This window comes from Arctopsyche grandis, chromosome 4, assembly GCF_051622035.1.
Source record: "Arctopsyche grandis isolate Sample6627 chromosome 4, ASM5162203v2, whole genome shotgun sequence".
NCBI classification, from domain to species: Eukaryota; Metazoa; Arthropoda; class Insecta; order Trichoptera; family Hydropsychidae; genus Arctopsyche; species Arctopsyche grandis.
In genome coordinates, this window is record NC_135358.1 from 17193642 (window position 1) to 17218716 (window position 25075).

At 33.9% G+C, this 25075-nt stretch overlaps 2 protein-coding genes across 31 annotated transcripts in view; one reads left to right on the forward strand and one right to left on the reverse strand.

Annotated features, from left to right (window-relative positions):
- The window catches only part of Tm1 (tropomyosin 1), a 41851-nt gene continuing 16776 nt past the window's right edge, over nt 1-25075 (reverse strand). For 2 of the 30 annotated variants that reach the window (XM_077429687.1, XM_077429676.1), the window contains 7 exons: nt 13240-13373; nt 11131-11248; nt 10421-10491; nt 9473-9548; nt 8685-8747; nt 7349-7418; nt 5493-6825 (listed from right to left, as the gene is read on the reverse strand). In XM_077429687.1, the coding sequence (XP_077285813.1) occupies nt 6743-6825; nt 7349-7418; nt 8685-8747; nt 9473-9548; nt 10421-10491; nt 11131-11248; nt 13240-13373 (615 nt within the window). In that variant the 3' untranslated portion in view covers nt 5493-6742. Of the gene's footprint in view, nt 1440-1917; nt 1963-2073; nt 2391-5370; nt 6826-7348; nt 7419-8076; nt 9280-9472; nt 9549-9687; nt 9759-10420; nt 10492-11130; nt 11249-11773; nt 11892-13239; nt 13374-22840; nt 22993-25075 lie in introns of those variants that run through there. The other 28 variants (XM_077429690.1, XM_077429682.1, XM_077429694.1 and 25 more) reach the window with 27 other exon arrangements.
- On the forward strand, nt 3750-4781 carry LOC143910258 (uncharacterized; the record flags this gene model as incomplete). The annotated part of the gene is made up of 1 exon (XM_077428649.1): nt 3750-4781. A coding segment is annotated over one exon (1032 nt), but the record flags the coding sequence as incomplete, so codon positions are not given.

A 25075-nucleotide genomic window follows, 5' to 3' on the forward strand; every position in this document is an offset into this window, starting at 1 on the left:
ATAAATTTTCTTTATTTTATCGTACAATTTGGTTTACGCAAAATATATAACAAAACAAATGCATCCATCTTTGGCATATAAAAGGCAGTGTCTTGAGCGGAGCTCCATGATCAAATGAAGCTGAAGAATCCATGTCGTGCATGACCATTTGCATCCCCTCTGCTAGTTAGTTGGAATGTCTCCAATAACTCATACTCATATAATATATATCACAAAGATAATAAAAAGTATATTAGACACCTTTGCAAACTAGAAATTATCAATTTAAAATTTCAAGAAATACTGCACGACCACCGGAACCAATAAATAACTCTCAGGGAAGGCATCATTTTCACGAATATTTAATATTTACATATTTCAAATGTCAAAAATCTTTTTTCCCCGCTGATTGATGTGCACTTTGACTTTAGAAATTCACACTCGGTGCGACAAATTGTTATATTCCTAATGTGAAATAACGTTATCATAATTTTTCATGTAATTTGTACTTAAAAATGACTGGCCGAATTTTATATTACAATAAAATTTCGTCATATCGTCACTTATATTACAAACTCATACATACTTGAGAGCATATTGAACACAGTGTTTCTCAATCTTAAACTCTTCATTTCTAATACTCTCCAACAAAAACATATACAATATTATTTCTATTACTTCAATGATTTTTTATTATTTGCAGGTCTATTTAAGTTTGATTTAAGAATTGTTTATGATAGGATTGGCCACAGTAGCAAATTAAAGACATGAGATGCCATTAAATTTCGAACTGATTCATCGTATGAAAATTAAAGTAAAATTCAAAACCTTAATACGATGACACCTTCTAGTCCAAAATATGCTTTCATGGCCAACACAAATTAGTAAGAGGAAAAGGAGAGTATTGACGTAGTATTCAGTATCACATACATATGTATTTAATTAAACAATATCGTGAAACGCATTTATACTCATAAATCGACTGTGTGATTTATTATTTATGACGATGTTTTCATTAAAAAAAATTCATTAATTATATGAGTTTTAAAAAATATATTTATCAAGTTACTTTTATCGCTAATTTTTCTTATAAGACGTTATACAAAAATTGAAACTTCATCTGTATAAGCATGCTGATGTGAAAGTTACTAAGAGGCACACTTTTTTTACACTGAACACAGTTTACAAAAGAAATCAATCGAAACAAATAAAAGTATTATTTAATTATTGTACGCGATCAAATATATAAATATATATCAGAGACAAATAAAATTATGTCAAGTAGAAAATGTAAAATACAGGACAATCAAAGCGGTGAATCAAATTAGCTTCGATGTGAACAAGTTACGAAGAACGGTTGTGAGAATCGATTCGATCTCAATAACCGGTGAGGTCGGCAAATGTTTGGTCCATTTCGTCGGCGATCGCCTTGTATTTGCTTCGTTCTTGAATGAGGTCGTCTGAAAAGACGTTAATTTGGAGATTGTTAGCGATTAGTCGGATCGATTAGTTATATTTAGTACATATGTACACATGAGGATTGTTAAAATATTAGCAAATTATTACAAAACAATGGCGTTATTGAAGTCAGGAAACATGCTGGAAGAAAATTTATATATTAGAGCTGAAAAAATTAATACTAATACAAAAATATCGATTGGAATTTTTGGGATTTCGATACTCCTGTCTACCTACATACATTGACCCAGTTTTATATTTTTAATATAAACTGCTTAAACATTGCTATTCCAATAGTCAACATTCATTTTTTTTTTTAGTAAATTCATTTGAATGAAATCAATATTTAAAAGCAGCCAATAGAAACGAATTACACACAACAAGCGGCCTTTGTTTTATACAATATATAAGAATATATTTTATCTTCTGCAGCATTGGTTATAAGTGTGTGGATGTTAATGTAAAATAAGAAACAATAATAATTTGAAAAGGTGTTTATATTAAAAGATCTTTTTTGATATTATTCTTTGTAATCATATTCATATGATGAATTAATATAAAATAAAAATATTTTTCTTCATTAAAATATAATATTAGATGATAATAAATAATAATATATAAATAGTATTTCTTTACTTAAAACATAACATAATGAGTCGTTGGAAAAGTGTTCTCTATCATAGCCGCGACAAATTTCCATAGATAATTCGGCATTCCATATTTTTGAATATGTAGATGATTAAGTTTCAAATAATATAATGAATGACTCCAATGGAAATATGATGTTATTTAATATATAAAATAATTCTAGGCCATGAAAGAAGTTCTGAAAATGGATATAACATTTTTGTGAATAGAATAATGAAATTATTCCTTGAGGATAAGCTCCACAAAAGCGTTGTCCAAATCGTCTCCGATATCCTTGTACTTTTCTTTCTCAGCCACCAACTCGTCTGAAAATATAATGATTTTGTACACCAGCTCGAAAGAATTCATATTTCAAACAAAAACGCTAAAATTTTTAAATATATATATAAATAAAAATATGTCCAGATATCTCAATATAATGACCATAATAATGCAAAAATTACAAAATATTGTTTTATCGTATTTTTGCACAACTAAGATCGTTTTGTAGATTAAGAGAATTAATATATTTTATATATGCATAGATAAAGAAGCGCTGAGATCTTACGTGTTATGGTCTTCAGTTATTTGTTAAGAATGTAATTATATAATAAAAACAGCATCGATGATGAAGCGAAAGCAATATGATTAAAAAAAGCAGTGCACTTCAATTATTTATTGGTATAAAAGTATAAAACGATTTCGATATTATTAGTGTTGTTGATATTATTCAAAAGCCACACAAGTCGTGAAGAGCGCAATCCAAGTCGTCGCCAACTTCTCTATACATCTCCTTTTCATAGATCAGGTCGTCTGTAATATTTAGTAAAGCAATGATGAAATGAGGTCTTCCTCGATCCTCATTGTCAATGGTCTCATGTAGCGTATACATTGGGGTAACTTATAATTTTTCTTGTCCAGCAATGTACTCAAAGAATTACAGATTCAATCTGGTCCACATAACAAGTGAATGAATAAAATCAAAACAGGAACTACAAATTTGCCTGTTACACCATTGTATACATTGTTATTGTATTACAATTTTAATTTTAATTGTATTGAATATGTCAATCATGCATTCTATCATATTTTTATAGCATAAATCAAAAATTTTCAGTTATCATAAAATTAATAAAAGCAATGAAGTGTATTTGTATGGTGTTAAAAAGCATTGGTAAATAAAAAGCCTTCAAAAATAAATAAAATGTAATAATATTTGTAAATAATAATAATAAAAGTAATAAATAATACAATATTTACAGCATTATTATGTCGTATTGTACCTTTTCACGTATGTGATACATAAAATAATGAGTAAATCGAATAAGTTAAAAGATAAAGCTTATTAAATATGCAAGTTAGACTTACACCTTTTCATTATAAAATGATTGTTCGAGCATTTACTATACTCAAGAAAAACCATTTCACTGCATTTAAATGTCGAGTGAATGATTTCTTGTCAATTTACAACATTTCAAAATGCGTTATCGATCAAAAACTTTATGACTTCCAAGTTTAAAAATTAATATTAGCTTGTGATAATGAAGCCAGTGGTTCGGGTTCAATACAAAAAAAAGTATGGAATGTTAAGTCTAACTTGCATCTGAGCCATTCGTAACAAAGTTAACAAATACGGTTAACAATTCAATAGCATCATTAAATTTAAATAGAAGTATTTTTTTTAAGAAGCTGGCGCCTCTGCCGGTGGGGCAGGTGCTGCTTCGGGTGCGGGAGCGGGGGCAGGAGCGGGAGCAGGTGCAGGATCAGCTGCTGCCGGAGCAGGGGCAGCTGCCGGAGCAGGGGCAGCTGCCGGAGCAGGAGCTGCTGCATCAGCTGGAGCAGCCACTACTGGAGCAGGGGCTGCTGCATCAGCTGGAGCAGCGACTGCCGGAGCAGGGGCTGCTGGATCAGCTGGAGCACAGATTGCTGGCGCAGGGGCTGCTGGGTCTACAGGAGCAGCCGGTGCAGCACCATCAGCGGGTGGTGCAGCAACTGGAGCAGCACCATCAGCGGGTGGTGCAGCTACAGGAGCAGCACCATCAGCGGGTGGTGCAGCAACAGGGGCAGCTCCATCCACCGGTGGAGCAGCACCTTCAGCTGGAGGAGCAGCTCCATCGACAGGAGCTGCTGCAGCTGGAGGTACAGCACCATCAGCTGGAGGTACAACAGCACCTTCTGCCGGAGGTGCAGCAGGAGCACCTTCAGCAGGAGGAGCCGCTCCCTCAGCAGGTACAGTACCATCAGCTGGAGGTGCTGCACCCTCTACTGGAGGAGCAACTCCATCAACAGCAGGCGCTACAGGTACTGCACCATCTACTGGAGGTGCAGCCCCATCTACTGGAGGTACAGCCCCATCTACCGGAGGAGTAGCTCCATCTACTGGAGGAGCAGCTCCATCTACAGGAGGTGCCTCCACAGGAATTTCAGCTGGAGGTGGTGGAGGAGGTTCAACAACTGGAGGTGGAGGTGGGGGATTAGCAGCAAGGTATATAGCTTTTTGTTTTTCCGTTGTATCCACTCCTGGAATAAGTTCGACGAACGCATCATCCAAGTCATCTCCAATGTCATTGAAGCGTTCCTTCTCGCCAATCAGTTCGTCTGCAAATGCAGCAGGACATGCAAAGCGTAAGCATTTGAATACACAATATCAAGCGATATGTACGCTAGTGATATTCCAGTCGATACGGCAAAAGTTCCAAATTTACACAATCGAATAAATATTTAACCCAAAATGGAATTGAAACTTTGGCAAATAAATTTTGTACTCGATATGGCGTGGAAATGAGAACCTTCGCTTTTTGTAAATATATTTTTTGTTTAATCCTCACTATGATCGGGATTATTTGTATTTGTGAGGTGTGCTTTGTATATGAAGAAATGTGATGCATCCATCATGCTAAGTCACGTATTTAGTCAATCCTAAAGAAACGCCCAAAGGATGAGCATTCGTCACAAAGTCAGGGGGAAAAACATGCTCCACAATTCGTAGAACACATGCAAACTATACATGGAAACTCTTATTTCAATGAATGTATAGAACCAGAGACTTTGATGTGGAAAAACCATTAGCCAAAAATGTGGATGAAAGGAAGTTGTGGGTAAAAATCAATTCATTGTTGGATTTATATGACAGGGCGCCAGCCAATATACCTACATTATTAAATATATATGTACACACACATTAATTCTCTCAAATACTTAATGGTTTATATTCGAAAAAGTAAAATAAATCCGACATGCAACTGTTAACTTCACAAACACTAAAATACACATGTTACTTACCATTGAGTTAAAATATGAGTATTTGAGTGGGGCTTTATTTATAACAATCAAAATAAATCAACAACTATATCTAAAATTACTAATTACAGTTGATTTTATTTAATTGTTTCGCAAGGATCTTGGGATTAAATAAAAAGAAAACAAAACACACAGCACTAAATAAAAATATTATAATATATTTTTTATAAACACACATATTAGAGTTCTACATCAATGGTTTCATCTGAATGTCTCAAATATATTTAGAATGTGAATGCAACAATTAAAAAAAATTACAAATGCACTTTCTTTTTCTAACTTGCAAAAAATTGTGATTAACAAAGCTATGTTTATTACTAAAATATAAATATGAAATTAAGACAAAAAAATACTAGTTATGTTTCACAAGCCGTAATGAAGAATGCTTTGTAAATTATTTTTTTCCTTTTCAATAATCAACATTAAATTCAACAATTTTAATATACAGAAAGAAGAGAAATAATAATCAAAATCGATACGAAAATTTACAATTAGCGGAAATAAATATACTCGCACACTTAGTCAACATATATATCATCAACATTTTAAATATAAATATTGAAAATTCTTTCAATACGTAATTTTTAGTTACAGTATTGTACAACATACTGCGCCATTTAATAAAACTATGTATTGGCAGTGCTTCGTATTGCTTACACGATTACTTCTTCCATAAGGAAGAAAAAGAAGAAAGACAATATATGTATGCTGAAATTCGTCATACTCCATTTTAGTAAAAGGCTAAATATGTGACGTAAAAAAGGGCATCTTTAAAAAATAAATTTCAAAATATATATATATTACACAATAACAGTTTAAGCATTATAATAATATATAAAATGTCCATGCTTCAAACAACACTTAAGTGCATTGTACATATCAAAAGGAATGTTACTTAGGCTGTTGTCGTAAATACTTAAAAAATACCGATAAGCTTCGGTAAAACAGAAATGCATAAGGAATATTTCTATTTACGCGTAACTTTTATGCATTTATTGATCAGTCAATTCATTACTATTATCTGATGATTATGGCGAAATTTCATCTTACGACAAACAGTTGATCGCGTCATTCAAGGATTCATATTTTGAAATCAAACGATAATAAATATAACATAATTTGGAATGAATTCGCATCATGGAAATGAAACTACCTATCGTACAAAAATTATAGATACTTCAATTACACTCCTAATACATAATGATGGAAAAGTAAGATTTGTGCAAATTTCCAGTGCTGAAAAATTATTGCTATGACTATGTAAACGGATGAGGAATAAAAATTCATCTAGATGATTCATTGATTTGTAAAAATAAAGTAGATGAATTCAAATTCGGTAGGAAGAATCGATAAATATTAAGTGCGAATTGAACGTGCTTCACATGTTTTGAATGTCATGAAGGGTAGCTTCCATTTCTTCTTGGAGCAATTTGTTCTTTTCGCGCTCAGATAAAATGTCGTCTGAAATTGTTTTACAATCACAACAGGTTAAAAAAGCAAGCCAAAAAATTATAACATCAACACAACGAGAAACACCTCTTGAACATAGCAGTCCAAGAAAAATTTTTCATTGGAGGATAATCGAATTGGTCAAGATATCTCCGAGCTTAATTTTTTAGCAAATCTATTAAAAATGATACAATATTTAATATTTTGACCAATTCCACTATGTGTAAAATGCACCATGCAAAATAAAAACATTGTGCAAAAAATACATAATACGAAAAAATTCAAGTCTTAAATACAAAAACAAAATCAAATTAGTAAACATCTATCAAAAACTCAATGCTTAAAAATCAAACAAGTATGTATTTGCAGTATCTGTGAATAGTGCTAAAATAATTGTAGCTTATAATTAGTTATTAAAATGAAATAAAATTAGTGTTTTCGTTTTTGAGATATCTAAGAAATTTTCTTGTAGAATTTATTACAATAATATTTAAGATATCATAAGAAATTATGGTGAGTAAAGATAAAATGTTACCTTCGAGCCTGTCGACTTCCTTCTGTAGTTTTTGAACGGAACGTTCAGCGAATTCAGCACGAGCTTCAGCCTATAAGCATCAAGAAACCATAAGTACATTTGAACAATATATTTAATTTTAAATATTAAATCAATCACTAATTAATTATTAATGAAGCAAAACGTTAAATCTAAATTTATTCACTTTAAAACGTATGTTAATTTTAAAAAATTTATGTTATAAAATTCATTAAATATAAATTAGTATAATATATAAAAATAATATATTATTTGTTATTGAAATTTTTGATGCTCGCAAAACAAAACAACAAAACACTTTTTTTATTTTTGATTACCTTAGCAATTCGCCTTCACCATTTAAATGTCATTTTATAATACCTAATTAAAATTTACGTAAAAATATTTTTTATAATACAGACTAAAGCGAGTAGTGAAATGTGTAGGGGAAATTACGAGTGAAATAGGTAGGTAATACGGAAACGTAAGTAAGGAACTGTAAAAATATAATTTTAAAAAAGCAATATAAGGAAATCTTCCCATAACAATAATAACAGAAAAAAGGAAAGCATATCCATCACCATCAATTATTGCATGCTGAATATGTATGTAGAAATAATTCTAAAGAAACTGTTGATTTATTTAAAATAATTATGAGTGCTATGAAAGTGAAATGACTCTATGGAAATTCACGAAATATTTCATGTGCTTGTATTTTTTTTTTTTTTTTTGCAACAGAGAATTGAATGCAATGGATGATATATCTTTAGACTTACATTGCTGAGCTTATCATTGATCAAATGGATCTTATCCTCAGCGTGCTCACGAGTGGCCGTTGCCTGGTCGCACCACACCATACCAACATACAAAAAAAAGAAAGAGGCAAAATATGCCCGATATTACAATGTTTCATGCCATCACCGCCCCTTACTCACTAAAAATGATTCAGACTTCCATACCAAAGCAAACTACGATGTTCAAAATTGATTAAGAACCATCGATCATTGCTGAGCGTACAGGTAAGATATGTATATACATAAATCGTGTGACAATGTTTAAGAATAATTAAAAATGGTAAACAAGCTCTCACACATTTATCACACGATGTTTTAATGTAGAGTAAAGGATCGTATATACAACTAAAGAAAAATCCCCAATAAAATGATGCCAAAAACCTGAAAACAAAATACTTGCACCGCAGAAGGGGGACGAGGATTTGCAAGAAGATATATGCAATAATAATATGACCAAAGTGAACGATATCGTCGGAGAAGGGATGGGACGTGACACACAACTCGCTCTAGTCTGCCATCGGTCCAGCGTCTGGATAATATATTACCTCTTTTAGTTGACCATCCAGTATTTTGACTTGTCCTTCATATGTTTCTTCTCTTTGTGTAGCCTATATGTAGAGACAGCGGCGTGTGTGTGTGTGCAACAAGTTTTAAAAATGTTAAGAAATCAAATCACATCAACAACATCAAAATTGAAAAACAATTGTTAAGTATTACAACATTAAGTTGAATCCGATCTCACATGCTGCACATACAGTTAAAATCTTTTGAATAACCAAGGAAACATGAGAAAATGAGATCGGTGGAAATACGAATGTGTCGATTAACATTCGTTTAAATAAATAATATCACGTGAACAAACATCAACTCTCCAAATTCATTTAAAAAAATTTCAAATAGTATAAAAATTCATTTGATATTATCATTACTAAATGTAAATTTGGAAACTTGATCATGTATAATTATTATAGTAAAACTGTTAATTTTCTGTGTTTATCTATTGAAAACTGAAATGCAAAACTGAGCAGGCTGTTAAAACACTCAAATATTTTTAATTCTCATTTCTATCCGACAGACCTCCTTTAGACGGGCAGTGAGGTTCTTGATTTGGTTTTTGTACTCCTCCTCACGTTGGTTAGCCTAATTATTTATAATAGTATATGTTAACTACCATTTCGTACAGAATAATGTTTATTTGAATTTATAAATTAAATCCATTAATTTCTTCCATTATTTTCTAACTTTTTTGTATTTTGTTCGTTAAAAAATTGAATTTAAATGACTCAAGAATTATAATATCGACTATAGTAATAATAATAAAAATTGATATTACCTTTTCTTCTGAAACTTCAAGGGATTTCAAGTTATTGCCAACAACACGGAGTTCTTCTTCAAGTTCTACAATTTTACTGAAAATTAAAAAAAATACGTTAGACAAAAATCGAAATATATTCAAGCAAAATACGCTCATTATAATATGTATTGAAAAAAAAAACAGTCTAATTTAATTAGAAAATGTTGAAATCAAAAAGCAAGCGCAAAACTTACCTGTCAGATTGTTCAGCACGTTCTTCTGCTCTTTCCAAATCTTGTTCCATCATAACTAGTTTACGAGCGACCTATATTTGAAAGCAGCAACAACACAACAAATATCAAATTTCGTGCAATAGTTAAAAGAAAACAAGTCTACGTGTTAATATTAAAACAAAAAGAATTCCATAAATATAAACTTAAAATAATTATTTAAATAAGCTATGATTTTAACTGGCAATAAAAAACTTAAGAAATTGAAACTACATGTAAAAACCAATTCAAAACAGTGAAAATGATGGAAATTGAAATAACAATAAATTGAATTTCATCATTTTAACTGACAATGAATAAAAACGAGTACATGCTTATTTGCAACAAGTTTTTCATCGAAAATAATGTTGTCGAAATTAAAGTATAGACGATTAATTATGATATATCAAATTCCATAAAATTTTAAATCTCAAATAAAACATGTACAAATTTTCAACATAAAATCAAAATCATGCGATTTTAATAAAATAATATAACACCTCCGAGCAGCATCTGAAAATTTAATATTCTACAAACTGAAGATACGACAAAAAACGACACAACAACAAATAAGAATATTTTCATAACTTTTTTTCAAATTACTGGTGAATATATTAATAAAAATATTCTTATATCGATTAAGAAACACTACAAAAATCAATCTGGAATAAGAAAGCATTCACTCAGCATTTACGCATAATCATTATTTGACACATACGATTCACCAGCATCGGCACGTTCTTCAGCACGTTCCAAGTCAGCTTCAACCATGGCCAGCTTACGAGCAACCTGTCACCATGACACACGTATTAACATCAAAAACTTTTAAAACTAAAACACATTAACTCTAAATTTACTTTTAATGATTGAATAGCTTAGAGCTTCATACTTGAGTAATATATATATATATTTTGCAAACAAAAGCAAGATTAATTTATATTATAACCGACAAAACTGTGGATCACATCAAACATACGAAAATTAAATAATACACGGAAAATGAAAGTCTCGAAGTAACATGCTGTTAATATGTTAGAAGATTTGGAATGCTTTACAAAGCAATTATACTGTGATAGACTATATCTTTTACGGTGACCACTTATTGAAAAGCTCTTGAAAATAGTCCAGTTACACATATTAAATTTTATCAAAAACTTTCAATGGTAAAAGCATTTAAACTCCAATATGACTCATGCAAACAAAAAAACAACGACATTAAGACTTAAGAATAATATTTATGGGAAATATTTTGAAATTTTATAATATTAATTAATGATCTGACAATTTAGGGATATATCTGATACATCAAAAAATGTTAGCTGTGGCTATAAATTAATATAGATAAAAGGATCGAACTCATGGATATGAAACATTTCATGAACAACGTAAAACACGCTCAATCAAATCACACTTTTATTATGGAAAGACCTCATCATATTTTTTGTCAGCTTCCTCAGCAAGGAAACGGGCTTCCTTCAACTGATTTTCCAAGGCATCCATACGCTCTTCATCAGCAAGTGACCTATTTTCCAGGATCTTGCGGGCACTAACCAAAATATACATACATACGCATAAATAAATAATTTTTAACATTTTCCTTTACATATAAAATAACATTTCCAAATTTTCAAAATCAACAAACTGTTAAATATTTGACAATAGCAAATAATCGAAAAACATAATTAATTATAAATAAATCGACGACAGTTGAAGTTTTCAAAAAGTTGAAAAATGTGTGTTTAAATTGCGTAGAAGACTGCAACACCACCTAAAATATTTCACAGGGCTGAAAATGAATGTAGATCAATATTCTTACACTAAATATAACTACAAACATTCACAAAATTGAAGGAGAATCGTCGTCATTAATATAAGACTAATTTGTATTTAAATTTCGAAATATTAAAATTTTCGATAATTCTCCTTCAACCAAAAACTTTTGTTATAGAAGTATAAGTTATTATCTGAATCTGATCATCGAATCAATCATATTCAATTTAAATCAATTCATTACAATATGATTCAGGTAATAACAGAGTTAAAAAAAAAACAACTAAGAATTGTTAGTCACCTCCTCATATTTTTTATCTGATTCTTCGGCAATCAATTTGGCTTGTGATAATTGTGCTTCGAGTATAGCCACTCTATCATCTTCCATATTGGTTCTATTCTCAAGCGCCTTCCTTATTCTGAATATTTTTAGTATAAACCACACGACACACGCAGATGATGTTAATGTTAATTAGGATGCAGACGGTATCATCACACATGAAAAATAATACATAAAACACTATTAGGATTCGAGTTAAATTGGAACAAATTATAATTTTAAGTGAAGTGATATAAGAACTAGGAATATAACTTCTTAATGCATATTTATTATTTAACAACAAAAGCAAAGAATATTATATATAATCTAGTTTTACCTAATGAAACCAAAACAGTGATTTTTTGACATTCAAATTTTCAAGAAAGTTTTTTCAAAACAGCAACAATATACTGATTAAATATATATTATTAAATTACACAACTTTGTTTTTGATACAGAAATTTGCAGACGTCAAAAAAATGTCAGTTTCATTAGGCAGAATAATTCCATTTAAATAAACTTCAAATAATAATACCAATTACATATTAAATGAAATCGAACGCATAATTTTTTCAATATTGAAAAAAAAATGTGAAAGGAACATTACATAGCACATAATTTTGATAAGCTTGCAAATTATTACATTACAAAATATATGTATAAAATTTCTCTACTAATCATTTTGTTAGAAGCCTATTCATAAATATATGCATTGCAAATATATAAAATAAAAATCAAATCGTTTTCAGAGCGGATTAATATCTTAATTTATCAAAATATCGTTTATACTCAGATAGTTCAAAATTATTTTGTTGTGGAGTGGAATAACCATTTCTATGATTTCATAATTAGTGTATTTTAAAAATGCACTATAAAAAGAATTGCGGTAAGGAAATATATGTAACTCGATTTTCTACATATTTTTGAAGATAAGACCAACATATGTACATATGTTATAGTTATATGGTCATTATGGCAATGGCAAATAACAATAAACGTTCTAACAGTGTTGAATGCAAGAGAGCAATAAAAACAGTTTTTATACGAAATTAGCAATAGCCATAACGTTTCGAAAACAAATTGCCATAATGACCATCCAATGTCTAGTTATTGTACTATAACTCATGTATGAATACATCAAATGCTACAGAAATTCGCTCTAGAGACCAGACCCACTGATGGGCCAGAATGTCCCTCTTCCCCTCCTATAGTCAAATTCAAATCCATCGATTGGGTCATCCTGGTTTAAATTTTTAAAACTACAACATCTTACATTTGGAAAATGAAATAAAACCCAATAAGTAATATTTTAAATATCATTTTGCAAATATGTAGCTCAATGTTTCGTCTGAGCACAACGATGCAATAAAATCCAACCGTTTCGAATAAATGGAAAATATAAAAAAAATTAATTAAAACAACCAACAAAGACAAAAACCGATATATACCGTTCAGACTCATCAGCAGCCTGGCTAGCCTCAGCGAGCTTGGCGGTGGCTGTGGCAAGACGCTCCTCTGAGCGTTCCAAGTCTTCTTCCAAGAGTTGGATACGACGGTTAAGGGCAGCAACTTCAGACTCAGCCTGAAACGAAAACACAACACCAATCAATAAAACGCACATCATACATAATTACAAATAATGTGCAAACTCGCATTGATAAAACCACGTCAAAAGATAGTCGATGATAATTCCGCAACACATCCGAGACTTTACAATGACTCCCAACAAGACAAAACGGTGACGAAATCCGGCGATTGCTAACGACGAGCGCGTCCATCCTGGAGACCCACCCACACGAACGAGGAGGATCAGGTGCACCACCCACTACTAAATTCCTTTAAATCGCACATGCCGTCGTTATGTATGCGATAATTCGAGAATTAAACAACCCCAGTATTACTCAAAAGTTAAATGTGACCTAAGTTGATAGGATGTGAAGCGATGAACGCACTGCATATCAAATTACAAAGGACACAACACAATAGTTCATTACAGGTCAACTGTTTGATACAAAGCTTTATTATATTCTATGAACTGTATACATACATAGAAATGCTGACGTTTACTTTAAATCCCCATTTCATTTCAAATTGGCTCAAACATTAAGCCGAGCCTAATGGCGCGAGTAGGGCATGTTACACCTGTTGCTCATCCTGACCTTTATAACAGAACGAAACTTGAAAATAACACATCCAACCCACTGACACACCCTTATTTTGATTAATTTTATGGCAGCAACACACTATTCTTAAACACGACTTTTTCAAACGGCCATTTTCCATCCCCGTCCCCATAGTAAAAATTCTAAAAACGTTCTATTCGATCAATAAACGCAGTAGCGCGAAACAATTCGTCAAACAAGATTTGTGCTAATTTGAGCACATTACCTTAACACGTATTATAATTTAATAAACTCATCAGTTGATTTATAATAAATAGTCATTCCTTCAAAGGAAATGATTAAATCAACATTTCTTGAACGCATAAATCAATGTGACATGTTTAGCGAGTGTCTGGTTTTTTTTTTTTGTTCTTAATAAACATTCACTTAAAATCAATTTCGATGATGATACATCTTATTAAAATCGCATCCAATCAAGTAAAGCGTTAGCCCTCCATTCTAAATTTTCCTAAACAAATACAAATTTCAACCTTCGCCAATATTTTATATGCAGTAGTGTCACCCCAATTTTGGAACGGGTTTTCAAATTTCTTCTGTGTCAGTTTCAAATTAATACTTAATCAAATTAATTACAGTAATTATAATTTGTCGGAAAAATACAGGCGAACACATTTAAAATTATTCAATTGTTTGTTTATTTTACCCTAACAACGCAGGTGGCGACGCGAACACATTTGAAATTATTGCGTTACAATTCCAATCATTCCCGTTTTCCCGTTCCCGTTCTTGGGCGATTTTTTTTACAGAAACCATCGCGGGCATGCACACAATAGCTCATAGAAGTTTCATCGCAATCGGTTGAATGGTATAGGAACGCATACGTGACAGACATTGATTTTTATATATATATATATATATATATATATATATATATATATATATATATATATATATATATATATATATATATATATATATATATATATATATATATATATATATATATATATATATATATATATATATATATATATATAGATTATACATTTTTTTCCGTCCAAGGCACTATTACATGAAAGTTCATTGAATTTTCAAGATTCGTATAATTTTTGACAAAAATTATATGAATTTTTAGATTAAATAACGGGTTTCTGGAAACCTATAGAAACCATTAAAGTGACACCACTGATGATATGTACATATAATGCAGATATACCATAAGTCTTATATGTAGACTGCTACTTTTCACAAACATGTGGGCTTTTCACAAACATTTTTTTTTTCTTCTATTTTAGTATTAATATTACATCAGCGAATTACGATTCAAGTCTTCAAATGAGTATATAATTTCGCAATATATAAAATTTTTCAGGATTTGATGCAGTTTAGAACCATTTTACAATCATTTGGTTTGTATGGAGGCGAAATTTCTGAGATAAATCTCATATCTTCACTACAGGGGAGTTATTCCAACTCCAACTCCAGCCTGAAACATGTACTCGGATCGTTGGTATGAATGAAATGAAACATCCGTTACTGGGCATCCTTGGATCCTCCAACGGTCGGAAAAAAGGAAAAGGCATTAAAAAGCGAATGAGTCATAAAGTTCGCACGCCAATCGACCAATTAGTAAGACGGTTTGTGTACGTACGCATGGCATTTTAACAGTTCCGAAACGGTGGGTCGCATAGAGAGTGGGCGAGCACCAACGTTCGAGAACCAGTTTGGACGATGACACGTAACGTTATCTCACCGGCTAGGCTAGACCAGACCAGACTACACGCCGGCTACCAAATAAACTTCATGGGTCACGCGTACACAATTATTACAAACCGGACAAAACGACAGTTGGTTGGCCTAGCAGACGAAAACTAAGGGAGTGCAGACAAGAAAAGTCCAAGAACCAAAAAAAATTTGATCGATCGACCCAAAACCCCCCAAAACAAAAAAGCGACACCATTTCTTCGCCGACGAATTGACCCGATTCAAAAGCAGGGTACGCATGTGTTCAAGATATGTTCAAAAACATCACATTTCCCATTGATATGATTCGACTTTCTCGAAATCGGCAATCAAAAGCTTGGCCTTGTTTCGGAACGTACTTAGAAATACGTTTGGTACAATCGGTGAAATTAGAAAATGGTACTAATTAGCGCTGGGCAATTTTCTTTCTGTTGTGAACGCGACTTGGCCCAGAGCGTGTACCATCATCATTAAGTGGACCCAATTCCGGACGAGAGACACGAGAAGAGGGGGAGGAATGCTACATGGCAATCGGACACCACCAGGGTCGACCCCGATCAGAGGACAGTTAGTAACGTCTGTGAACCACAAAATTCCAGACCTAATTTGGCCTGTTCAATTTACACATCCCACGAAATCGTTAAATAGTTAACGTTATCTAGACCATCAACTATTGACCGTCTTGCGAGCTGAAGCAGTCCAAACAGTCTAAACAATGATCGGAATAAAAATGCAGACTTCTGTAAGGATTTGACTGCTCTATACGAGCATCGATAATTGCCGGAAATCGAAAACAAAAAATAGAGAGGATGATCAATAACAATCAATTTTCCACACATTTTATATCCAATATCCGGCAATCATCAATGCGTGTACAACATGCGTGAGCCCAACATGCTCGACTATATCAAACTTTGTGAAAAAGGTAGGCAACCCTTCTTTAACGCGCTAGATCTGTTCCGCAAGAAAAACGGAATAAAATAATGAAACTGTAATAAAACATGAGACATGAAGATATAAATAACGCCTTCCTACATTTTTTTTAATTCTTATCGTTTCTTACGCTTTTTCGCTAAGCCGATCGAGCGCGTCATAGGAAGGTCGACCGTATTTATGCCACAACCCTAACCAAAATGAAAAAAGTATCACTTTGGATAAGTAGAACACATTTGGAAGACTCGTTATATTTTGGGTCTAAATAAAACTAAACTTCAACTTTTTAATTTAAATTACTAAATAAGTAATACTAGATTTGCATGAGGTAGTATCGAATTGACTACTCCAGCCTCGTTTAATATGCAGACCGCGGACGTAAGGCAATTTAATAAAATTTCAAACTGTACTTAAAAAAATTTCGTCTGCAGCGCATGTTTTCGCTATTTGTATGTTTTTACCATCCATAGAAATAGAGCTGTCAGATTATATCATCATCATTTTAGAGCCATTCAACATCCACTGCTATATGAAGGCCTCACCAACACGCTTATATTCGTCTGTTTTGCGCAACTCTCATCCATTCCACCCCACACATTTTTATCTAATTTTATCTACCCATCTACCTTTCGCCATTTTACATTCTCTAGGATACCATTCAGCATAAAGTCGAGCTTTCCATACTTCGGAGTATCGGACTTTGTGCAAAATTTTGGCGTTGAATGTCCAAGGTTCTCATCCATACATACACCACTGGATTTTTGCTATACAGTCAATGCTGCAGCAACGCATTGGCAACGGGGCAGGTGCCAAGGGCGCCGGATGCGAAGGGGCGCATTTGTTTGAGACTTTCAAATTATAATAATTCTAATAGAATAAAGAAAATGTTTTATTTTTAAAACTGGACAACCGTCTCGTTCTCCTCCCAAAGGGTTTCTCAGACTGTATTCGTTGGGAGGGGGGGGGGGGGGATTGCCTCATGTTGAGGACAATAAGGGTCGAATTCTTAAACCTTTAAAGAGAGCTTTAATTTTTAAACCATTCATAGAAGTTCAGCATCAATTCGATGCTGTGTTTATTGTACCTAGCTATACATTTTTTTTTTCAATTCAAGACGTTGTTCAGGTCTTAAAATTCAAAAACAGATTAATTTAATAAATTTATTTGAAAACAACTGCGGTTTTTTTCCTTGTTTCCCAAAAATAATAGATAAATCTTAATATATAACTTCGAAAGAGACTTTGTATGCAAGCATTTTTGGTTGGGAACATCGAAAACAAGTCAAAGTTTCTATATATATATATATATATATATATATATATATATATATATATATATATATATATATATATATATATATATATATATATATATATATATATATATTTATATTTTTTTTTTTTTTTTTATTCAAATAAATTTAATAAAAAAACAAATGAATATTTACTATTAGATGCGCCATGTTTAAGCTGTTTATATAAACAAATACTGAGCGAATCCGGGTAAAACAACTAGTTAAAAATAAAATACACTTCTATACATATTGTCTAATATAGATTTTTTTAACAAAACTTCAAGAAATAAAAATGTTTTCGCAATAAAATGTTTTATTTTTTAGTTCTGGTAATTTTATTTCGATTATTCAATTTTTATTCAATGCAATTAAAAAGGGGCGCCAAAAACATTAAACGAGAGTAATAGGTTACTTCCAATAAATATTCTTATTTAAAAAAAAAAAAGATGTTTTTGAAAAATATGATACCCCCCTCCTGCATTAAATATTTTGCCTTCAAGTTGTTTTGCGGTCCAAGAAGGTTAAACAGACCAGGCCTACTGCCAACACCGATCTAGATACTGTTGGAGTTTTGATACTAGGATCATAGCATAATCGGCGTACAAAAGCCTACTCAGACACAGGTACCGACGACTGAATTGGCCAACGCATGCGTCGTGCGACTAATGAATTCGTGGCACGCGTCAGCGAGACGTCAACAAGGAGAGGACAGAGCGCAAATTTGAACGTGCGTAATTGGCGCACAGCGCTCGATTGATTGGCGACGGTTGAAGTCACCACGATTGAAGACGGATGAGGACAGACCACACTAGCACAGGGATTCGTCGAAAGAAATGCGGCGGCGGTGGTGTACTGAGTGCGGTGCGGTGCGGTGCGTGGCTTCCTCGCAGGTGACGTCACCCGCGACAGCACCAGCCAAGGTCACTCACCGCGCCGCGCCGCGCCACACCAAGCCAAGAAACTCTACACCCGGCGTGCATACAAGGATACGTGTGCTTACGCCTTAGTGCATCATACCCTTTAACATCTCTGTCAAGGTGGACCGGGGATTTTGTCACCGTTACGGGTCACATCCCAAGTATCCCCCGCCCCCTCCTCAGTTTACTGCACTTGTAATAAAAACAACGAATATCGATCCGATTTGCACTACGGAAAGTAGTAGGTTCGGCCCTTCCGTTAGTTAGTGTATGTAGTAGTCACCGTTTCTGGTTATCGGTTACTAAGTGCATATTGCTCATACTTTATATTTGGATCGCCTTTTTCGGCTAGCTTTCTCGTACTTTATTCGCTCTCGTGGACTCAATCGCCGCCAATTTAGTACCATTCTGGTACAAATAGCGGAATAGTCATCTATTTTTTTTACATACCTCCTTTTCATTTCACATGGTTTTCGTGTTAGTGGTCATTTTTTATATCTCTTATTTATGCTTAGATTGGCTTGCGTATTAGGGCGAAAGCGCACAGCGATGAACGTGACACATGGCTTTCTTAGATAGTTTTAAACGTGCGAAAAAAATGTGGCGTGTCTTGCTCAAATCCACGGCACGCCCAACACACACCATACCAAAATCACCCCCTGGAATGTTTTCGGTAAAATTGTATCCTTGCTTGACGGTGATCGATAACGGTGTATCCCATATTTGAAGAAATGTAGGGGCCCCCTCACAGCGGGGAGCCAAGCACATGACGTGCCGTCCTTCCTGTTTGATTTCGCCCTTACTCTTGCCTAAATTGCTAGAATAAAGGCGAAAACACATTCAAATGAACGGCACGGCACATCTTCATGGCTTTCAGTCAAGATCTTATTATTTATACAAGTTTCTCCTACATTTTTTCAAATATGGGATTAGCCGTTATCAATCACTGTCAAGCTTATACAAATACAGCGACATAATATCACCGAAAACACTCCAGGGGGTGATTTTCGGGACTGCGTGACTCAGGGATGGCTAGGCATGCTTGGGTATTTTTGCATGCTAAAAAAACACGTACCTCACGTGTGTTTTTTCGCTCTAAGGCATGGTAAATTGGTCAGCTGTGGAAGGAAATACATTCAACTCCAATTTGATAAGTTGACCATCTCGCTCGCTCGAAATTAAATTCGTAGATCTAAATAAAGCTTAATAACGTTCTTCTCCAGTACTTCTCAGTGAACTGTGAAGAATGCTCTCGTGTCGCCAAACGACTCACTTTCACTATCGCAGCCACAGTGGTTCGAGCTCATCTTGCAGCACCGGCTCGACTGCCTTCCCACGCCATACACTCGCAGAATACCCTTGAGTGAAGATTAAATTTAATCTCTAGCATCCCTGTGGATTGATGTTGCAAGTTGTAACCCAGTCTCGTGGCACGCACCTCACAGGTACATATCCATTCGATATTTTTCATTGGAATCGTTCATGAAAAAGCACAATGCGTAGTGTCTGCATCCTCGCGATGAATGCGCTCTGACCGGATGAACGCTCTGCGTCTGGTCAACTTGACGAAAAAGGCAAACCATGGAATTAAATTATGGTATATCGAAGCCGCCATATAAATTTATAATACACGCATGAGTAAAGACCACTGTTGATATTAACATGATAGCAGTTGTTTCACAGACGAACAGTTAACTTACATATAGCCAGTTAAACAAGTCCCACATTCGAGACGATATTCGTAGCAGAGATAGTCTTAAATACAATCATAGGTACCGTTTCATAACGATCAAATTCTAAAACATTGATTTAAAAAAATCATTTTTACAATTACTGAAAGGAACTACAGTGTCGACGTTGTGGTCATACAAGATTCCGCAAAATTGATAAAAAGTACTTGTCGTTATCAATTTATGTAATAAAACCAGACTATATCCAAAATGATAACTTTCCGATTACGGCAAACATGATACAGGTGTAACCTAACTAGTCCAACTCAAAATAGTAAAATTTCTTGTACTCTAAACACGTGGAGATTCCTAAATAAAATTTTAACAAAGCGTAATAATAATCAAATGACTGAAATGTGAGAAATAATTATATATTATAGCATACCGTAAGTAGGTACATACGTGTATTGAAAATTGAATTTGACACTGATATTTGAAGAATCAACTGATTGTAATTATCAATATATATATTACAACTCGGGTACCGCAATCGAAAATTGTAATACAATATATAGGGAGATGCACAGATTAATTCACATGTCAAATCGATTAATTCAACGCGTAATCTAATCCCAGCTTAAAACATTCTTTTGAATTGAATGAAAAAATATTGACAATTCTTTATAAACAAATCTCTTAAATTTTAGTAGAATAAAAGAATTCCACCGAAGAAAAAAATTATAAACAATGTTTAGAGCAAACGATTAAAATATAAACATTGAGACTTGTGCCACTTGAACGGTATTCCCTGTTCATACAAAATATGAATAGATCACCGTGTTGGATGACCTCAAATGTTATTAAATTTAAAGTGCACTGTGGAAACAGTTTTAAAAGGATATATCCATGACCCAGTTGAAACATATGGCGAGTGTGCAACAGACATTGCCATTTAACATCATGACATGAATCATGTCGGTGACTGAACAGTCAAGAAATGAAGAACTTTTCGTCAAAATACGAAAATATTATTGTAAAAAAATACCAGAAAAGGAATGATATAGATTTTCCATTCCAAAGTGACCCTTTTTCATTTCATATTGCCCCTTTTTTATTATTCATTTCAAATTGACAATTTAGAATGAAAAACCTGTAGTAACTGAGTCAAAAAAAATTGACAGCACATTAAAAACAGTGAGATTTGAAATCGATATCTTTCCACATTATACAATAAAATTAATGAATACTAAATGCTGGCAGTGAATATTTTTAGAATAGCACATAGTAAGACCAACGATAATATTGTAATCAAACAAGCTTTTAGTCTTTATTAAAATAAAACGCTTGATATTTTAAATGAAAATTGTTATAGAGACGAAGATTTTTTTTTTAAATCATAATATTCCTTTTAGGTTTTCTTTTAGTTAAATTTTCAATGATTTGAAAATTTTGTATAAAGAAACAAAATTTTTAAAATTAAATTGTTCAATTTCATCATCGAGCTGTCATTATAAAACATTTAACTTTAACTATGACAAATTTTCAAAATATCACACATTTCTAAGCTATTTGATTTTAACGTGAGGCCATCACTCCCCCAACGAATATAATCTAAAAATAACCCTCCCATCAGAGAACGACATATTTTTACACAATACAAAATACAGTAACATTAGACATGGATGTGCACATAACATCTGATAATCTACGATACGTTTAATCAAACTTCTTACCACCTTAATTAGTTCATTGAAAATTGATATAAAACCATTGTTTCGTTCAAAGAGCAGAAACATACGTATAAATCAAATCTCGATTTAGACAAATACAATTCTTCTTATCTTTCGGTTGTCCAAGGTGATTGAATATTTCTCTGAAAATTGCCACCACTGGAACATTCCAGAATTCACACACGGCACAAGATCGACATAAAGATGGAACACAAACGAAACACCGGGGAGGCATCGGCCTGAACAGTCCAACGATCCTGGAACACGAACAATGCCACCAGATGGCACCAGCTTCTTCGTAACACTATCGAAAGCCTTTTTGCCTCGACGCCGAAGAGAAAACCTCGGGAGTCGGAAGCACGCATGGAACATTTGAACCGAAACACCCGGTACATATTACATATTATACATATATACGAGTGTCGAGTTCGCCTCGAGCGTCGAATACCAGTATGGAGTATGCATTTTGACAGTTGAAGTATGCGGTGCGGGCAAATCGATCTTTCGGTGGGGAGGGGGAGGGGGAGGGGGAATACGCGCCCCTATCGCCGTCTCGCTCTGGCGCGGTGCGTCGACGGCGATCGGGGAGTGGGGAGTGGGGAGTGGGGAGTGGGGAGTGGGGTGTGGGGAAACGCTTACTTCCTCGCGGCGCATCACTTCGACTTGGAGGCGCTTGTTGATCTCCTCGCAGTCGTCCTTGTACTTCTCCATCTCCTCCTTGGTCTGACGCATCTTCTTCTTGAGCACGTCCAGGATGGTGCCCTGCTGCACGTTGGCACTCATGATGCGTGCTGTGTCTGTGTCTGCGTTTGGGTCTGGTGGGTTGGTGCGGCGGGCGTGGCTGGCTGGCGAGAGGTGGGCGAGGTGAGGCGGGGCGGGGCGGAGACGCGACACGTGCTCGAAGCACTGCAACCACCGGCCAACTGTCGCCGTGCCGGCAAATGGCCGACCGCCGACCAAAACCGCATATAACCTTGCCAGGTCGTATAAACACCCGCACAATAAGTTTGGGGATTCGCGAACGTACTACGACAAATGTGAACCATCCATTTCACTCTATAACTACGCTTTCATTTTCAAATTTAAATATCACTATACATTAGTGATTAGTACTCGCCAATCATAATAATGAATGATAACACGACTAGACGCGTATGGTATTTTTCCATTATCTGGGGGCATTTTTTTGCATTTAAAAAATAGCTCATTCGCTCTACCATCTACCGAAGAAGATGTGGCGTGACATTCTTACAAAAGAGAGGAGCAAGGATGCTGTGTGTGCAATAAAAACATGAAATGAAGCTTTAATTGTCTTGTCGAAACAAAAGTCAACATCCAACATGGAAATTATTGGTTCGGCAACAATTGTCGTAGCATAGAAATGTTACGACGATTTAACGACAGTCGTTTGTTTCTTATAATATTGGGCCAGAAAATTGACGTCGATCAAATTGTGCAAGGAGGAATTCGGCGTAACCAAGAAAACAACTGTCGACTGAGAGATGCAATCCTAACAAACGACCCAAACAGAAGATGGGATGCAAAACATCAACCGTCGAAAGCTTGTTTACAATAATAAAAATAATAATACCAGTAGAGAACTTTCTCGACGGTGGATTTTAGAAAACTGTGTCGGAAAACTTACAAATTTTCTTAACCAGTGGCTGACCACAATTGAATTGAAAAAAAAAAACTGGATTTGAATATTGCAAAGTTAATTATCGCCAAAACTCAATTGATCCTTGGCGTCATCATTAATTATCCATCATCAATAATGTTTAAAAAAAATCGATAATTTGGTATAAAGAAACAAAATTTTTAAAGTTTTAAAAAAATTGATTTCAGTCGGAATTTAAACTCACGACCTCTCTACTAATAAATAATCGCTAAACTAACAAGGTAAATTAATAATATTGTTTATTGTATTACAAATGTCAGAACATACATATCGTATATCTAGGAGTTCATCCAGAGTCGAAAAATTATTCAATTTATAAAAAAAAAGTCAAACAAATAACATTTATCACGTCACGAAACTGATCGTACAATTTGATTTTAATGGGTGTATAATCATATTGCTATCTATTCCGTGTTAAAATAAAAAGCATATAATTACAATTTCATAATTCATACGGAAAGGCTCAAATTCAAAATCAAGTATAAATAAAATTTTAAAAAACGTCTTAAATATACACAAACTCGGGAAACCTGTACAACACCAACCTTGATTATTAAAATAGCGTTTAAAAAATAAATGCATATATTAAATTTCAATCGCCATAAAGCGGGGTCTTCTATGAGCGAAGTTAATAATTATCATTAACAGTTTTATTGATAAAATTATCCTGATGATAAGAATACGACGTGCATTTTACAACTGCATACATATCTATACGATATTGACAAATCGTGATTTTTTAACAATCGTATCGGCTCGGCACTCTCTTAAAGTTTGATAGGTGCATAAGAGTGCAAGTTTGCGCAGAAAATTGAACAGCCAGAATGAGAACGCGAAGTATGACGTCGGTACAAGATTGAAGTCAGAAGCGCTTGCGTCGCGCAACACCACTGGACAACTCCACCTGTTGGCGCACAATGGCGACAAAACACTTCCGGTGGGAGATTCGAAAAGAAGCGCCAACCTGGGCGAGCCCTTCATCCGGCCCTACACACCACATTGTATAATAAAACGCGGCGACAGATAACAATCGACCTGTGGGAAAACGCACAGTAGGTACATACGTAACGCATTACTAAATTTGAACCGGGTTTACTCTCCCCACCAGTCAAAATTTTCAACAAAGACCTCAAGTATTAAAATTACTATTGCCAATTTTTAATTCACCACATACTTAACGTCTTGAACTCTGAAAG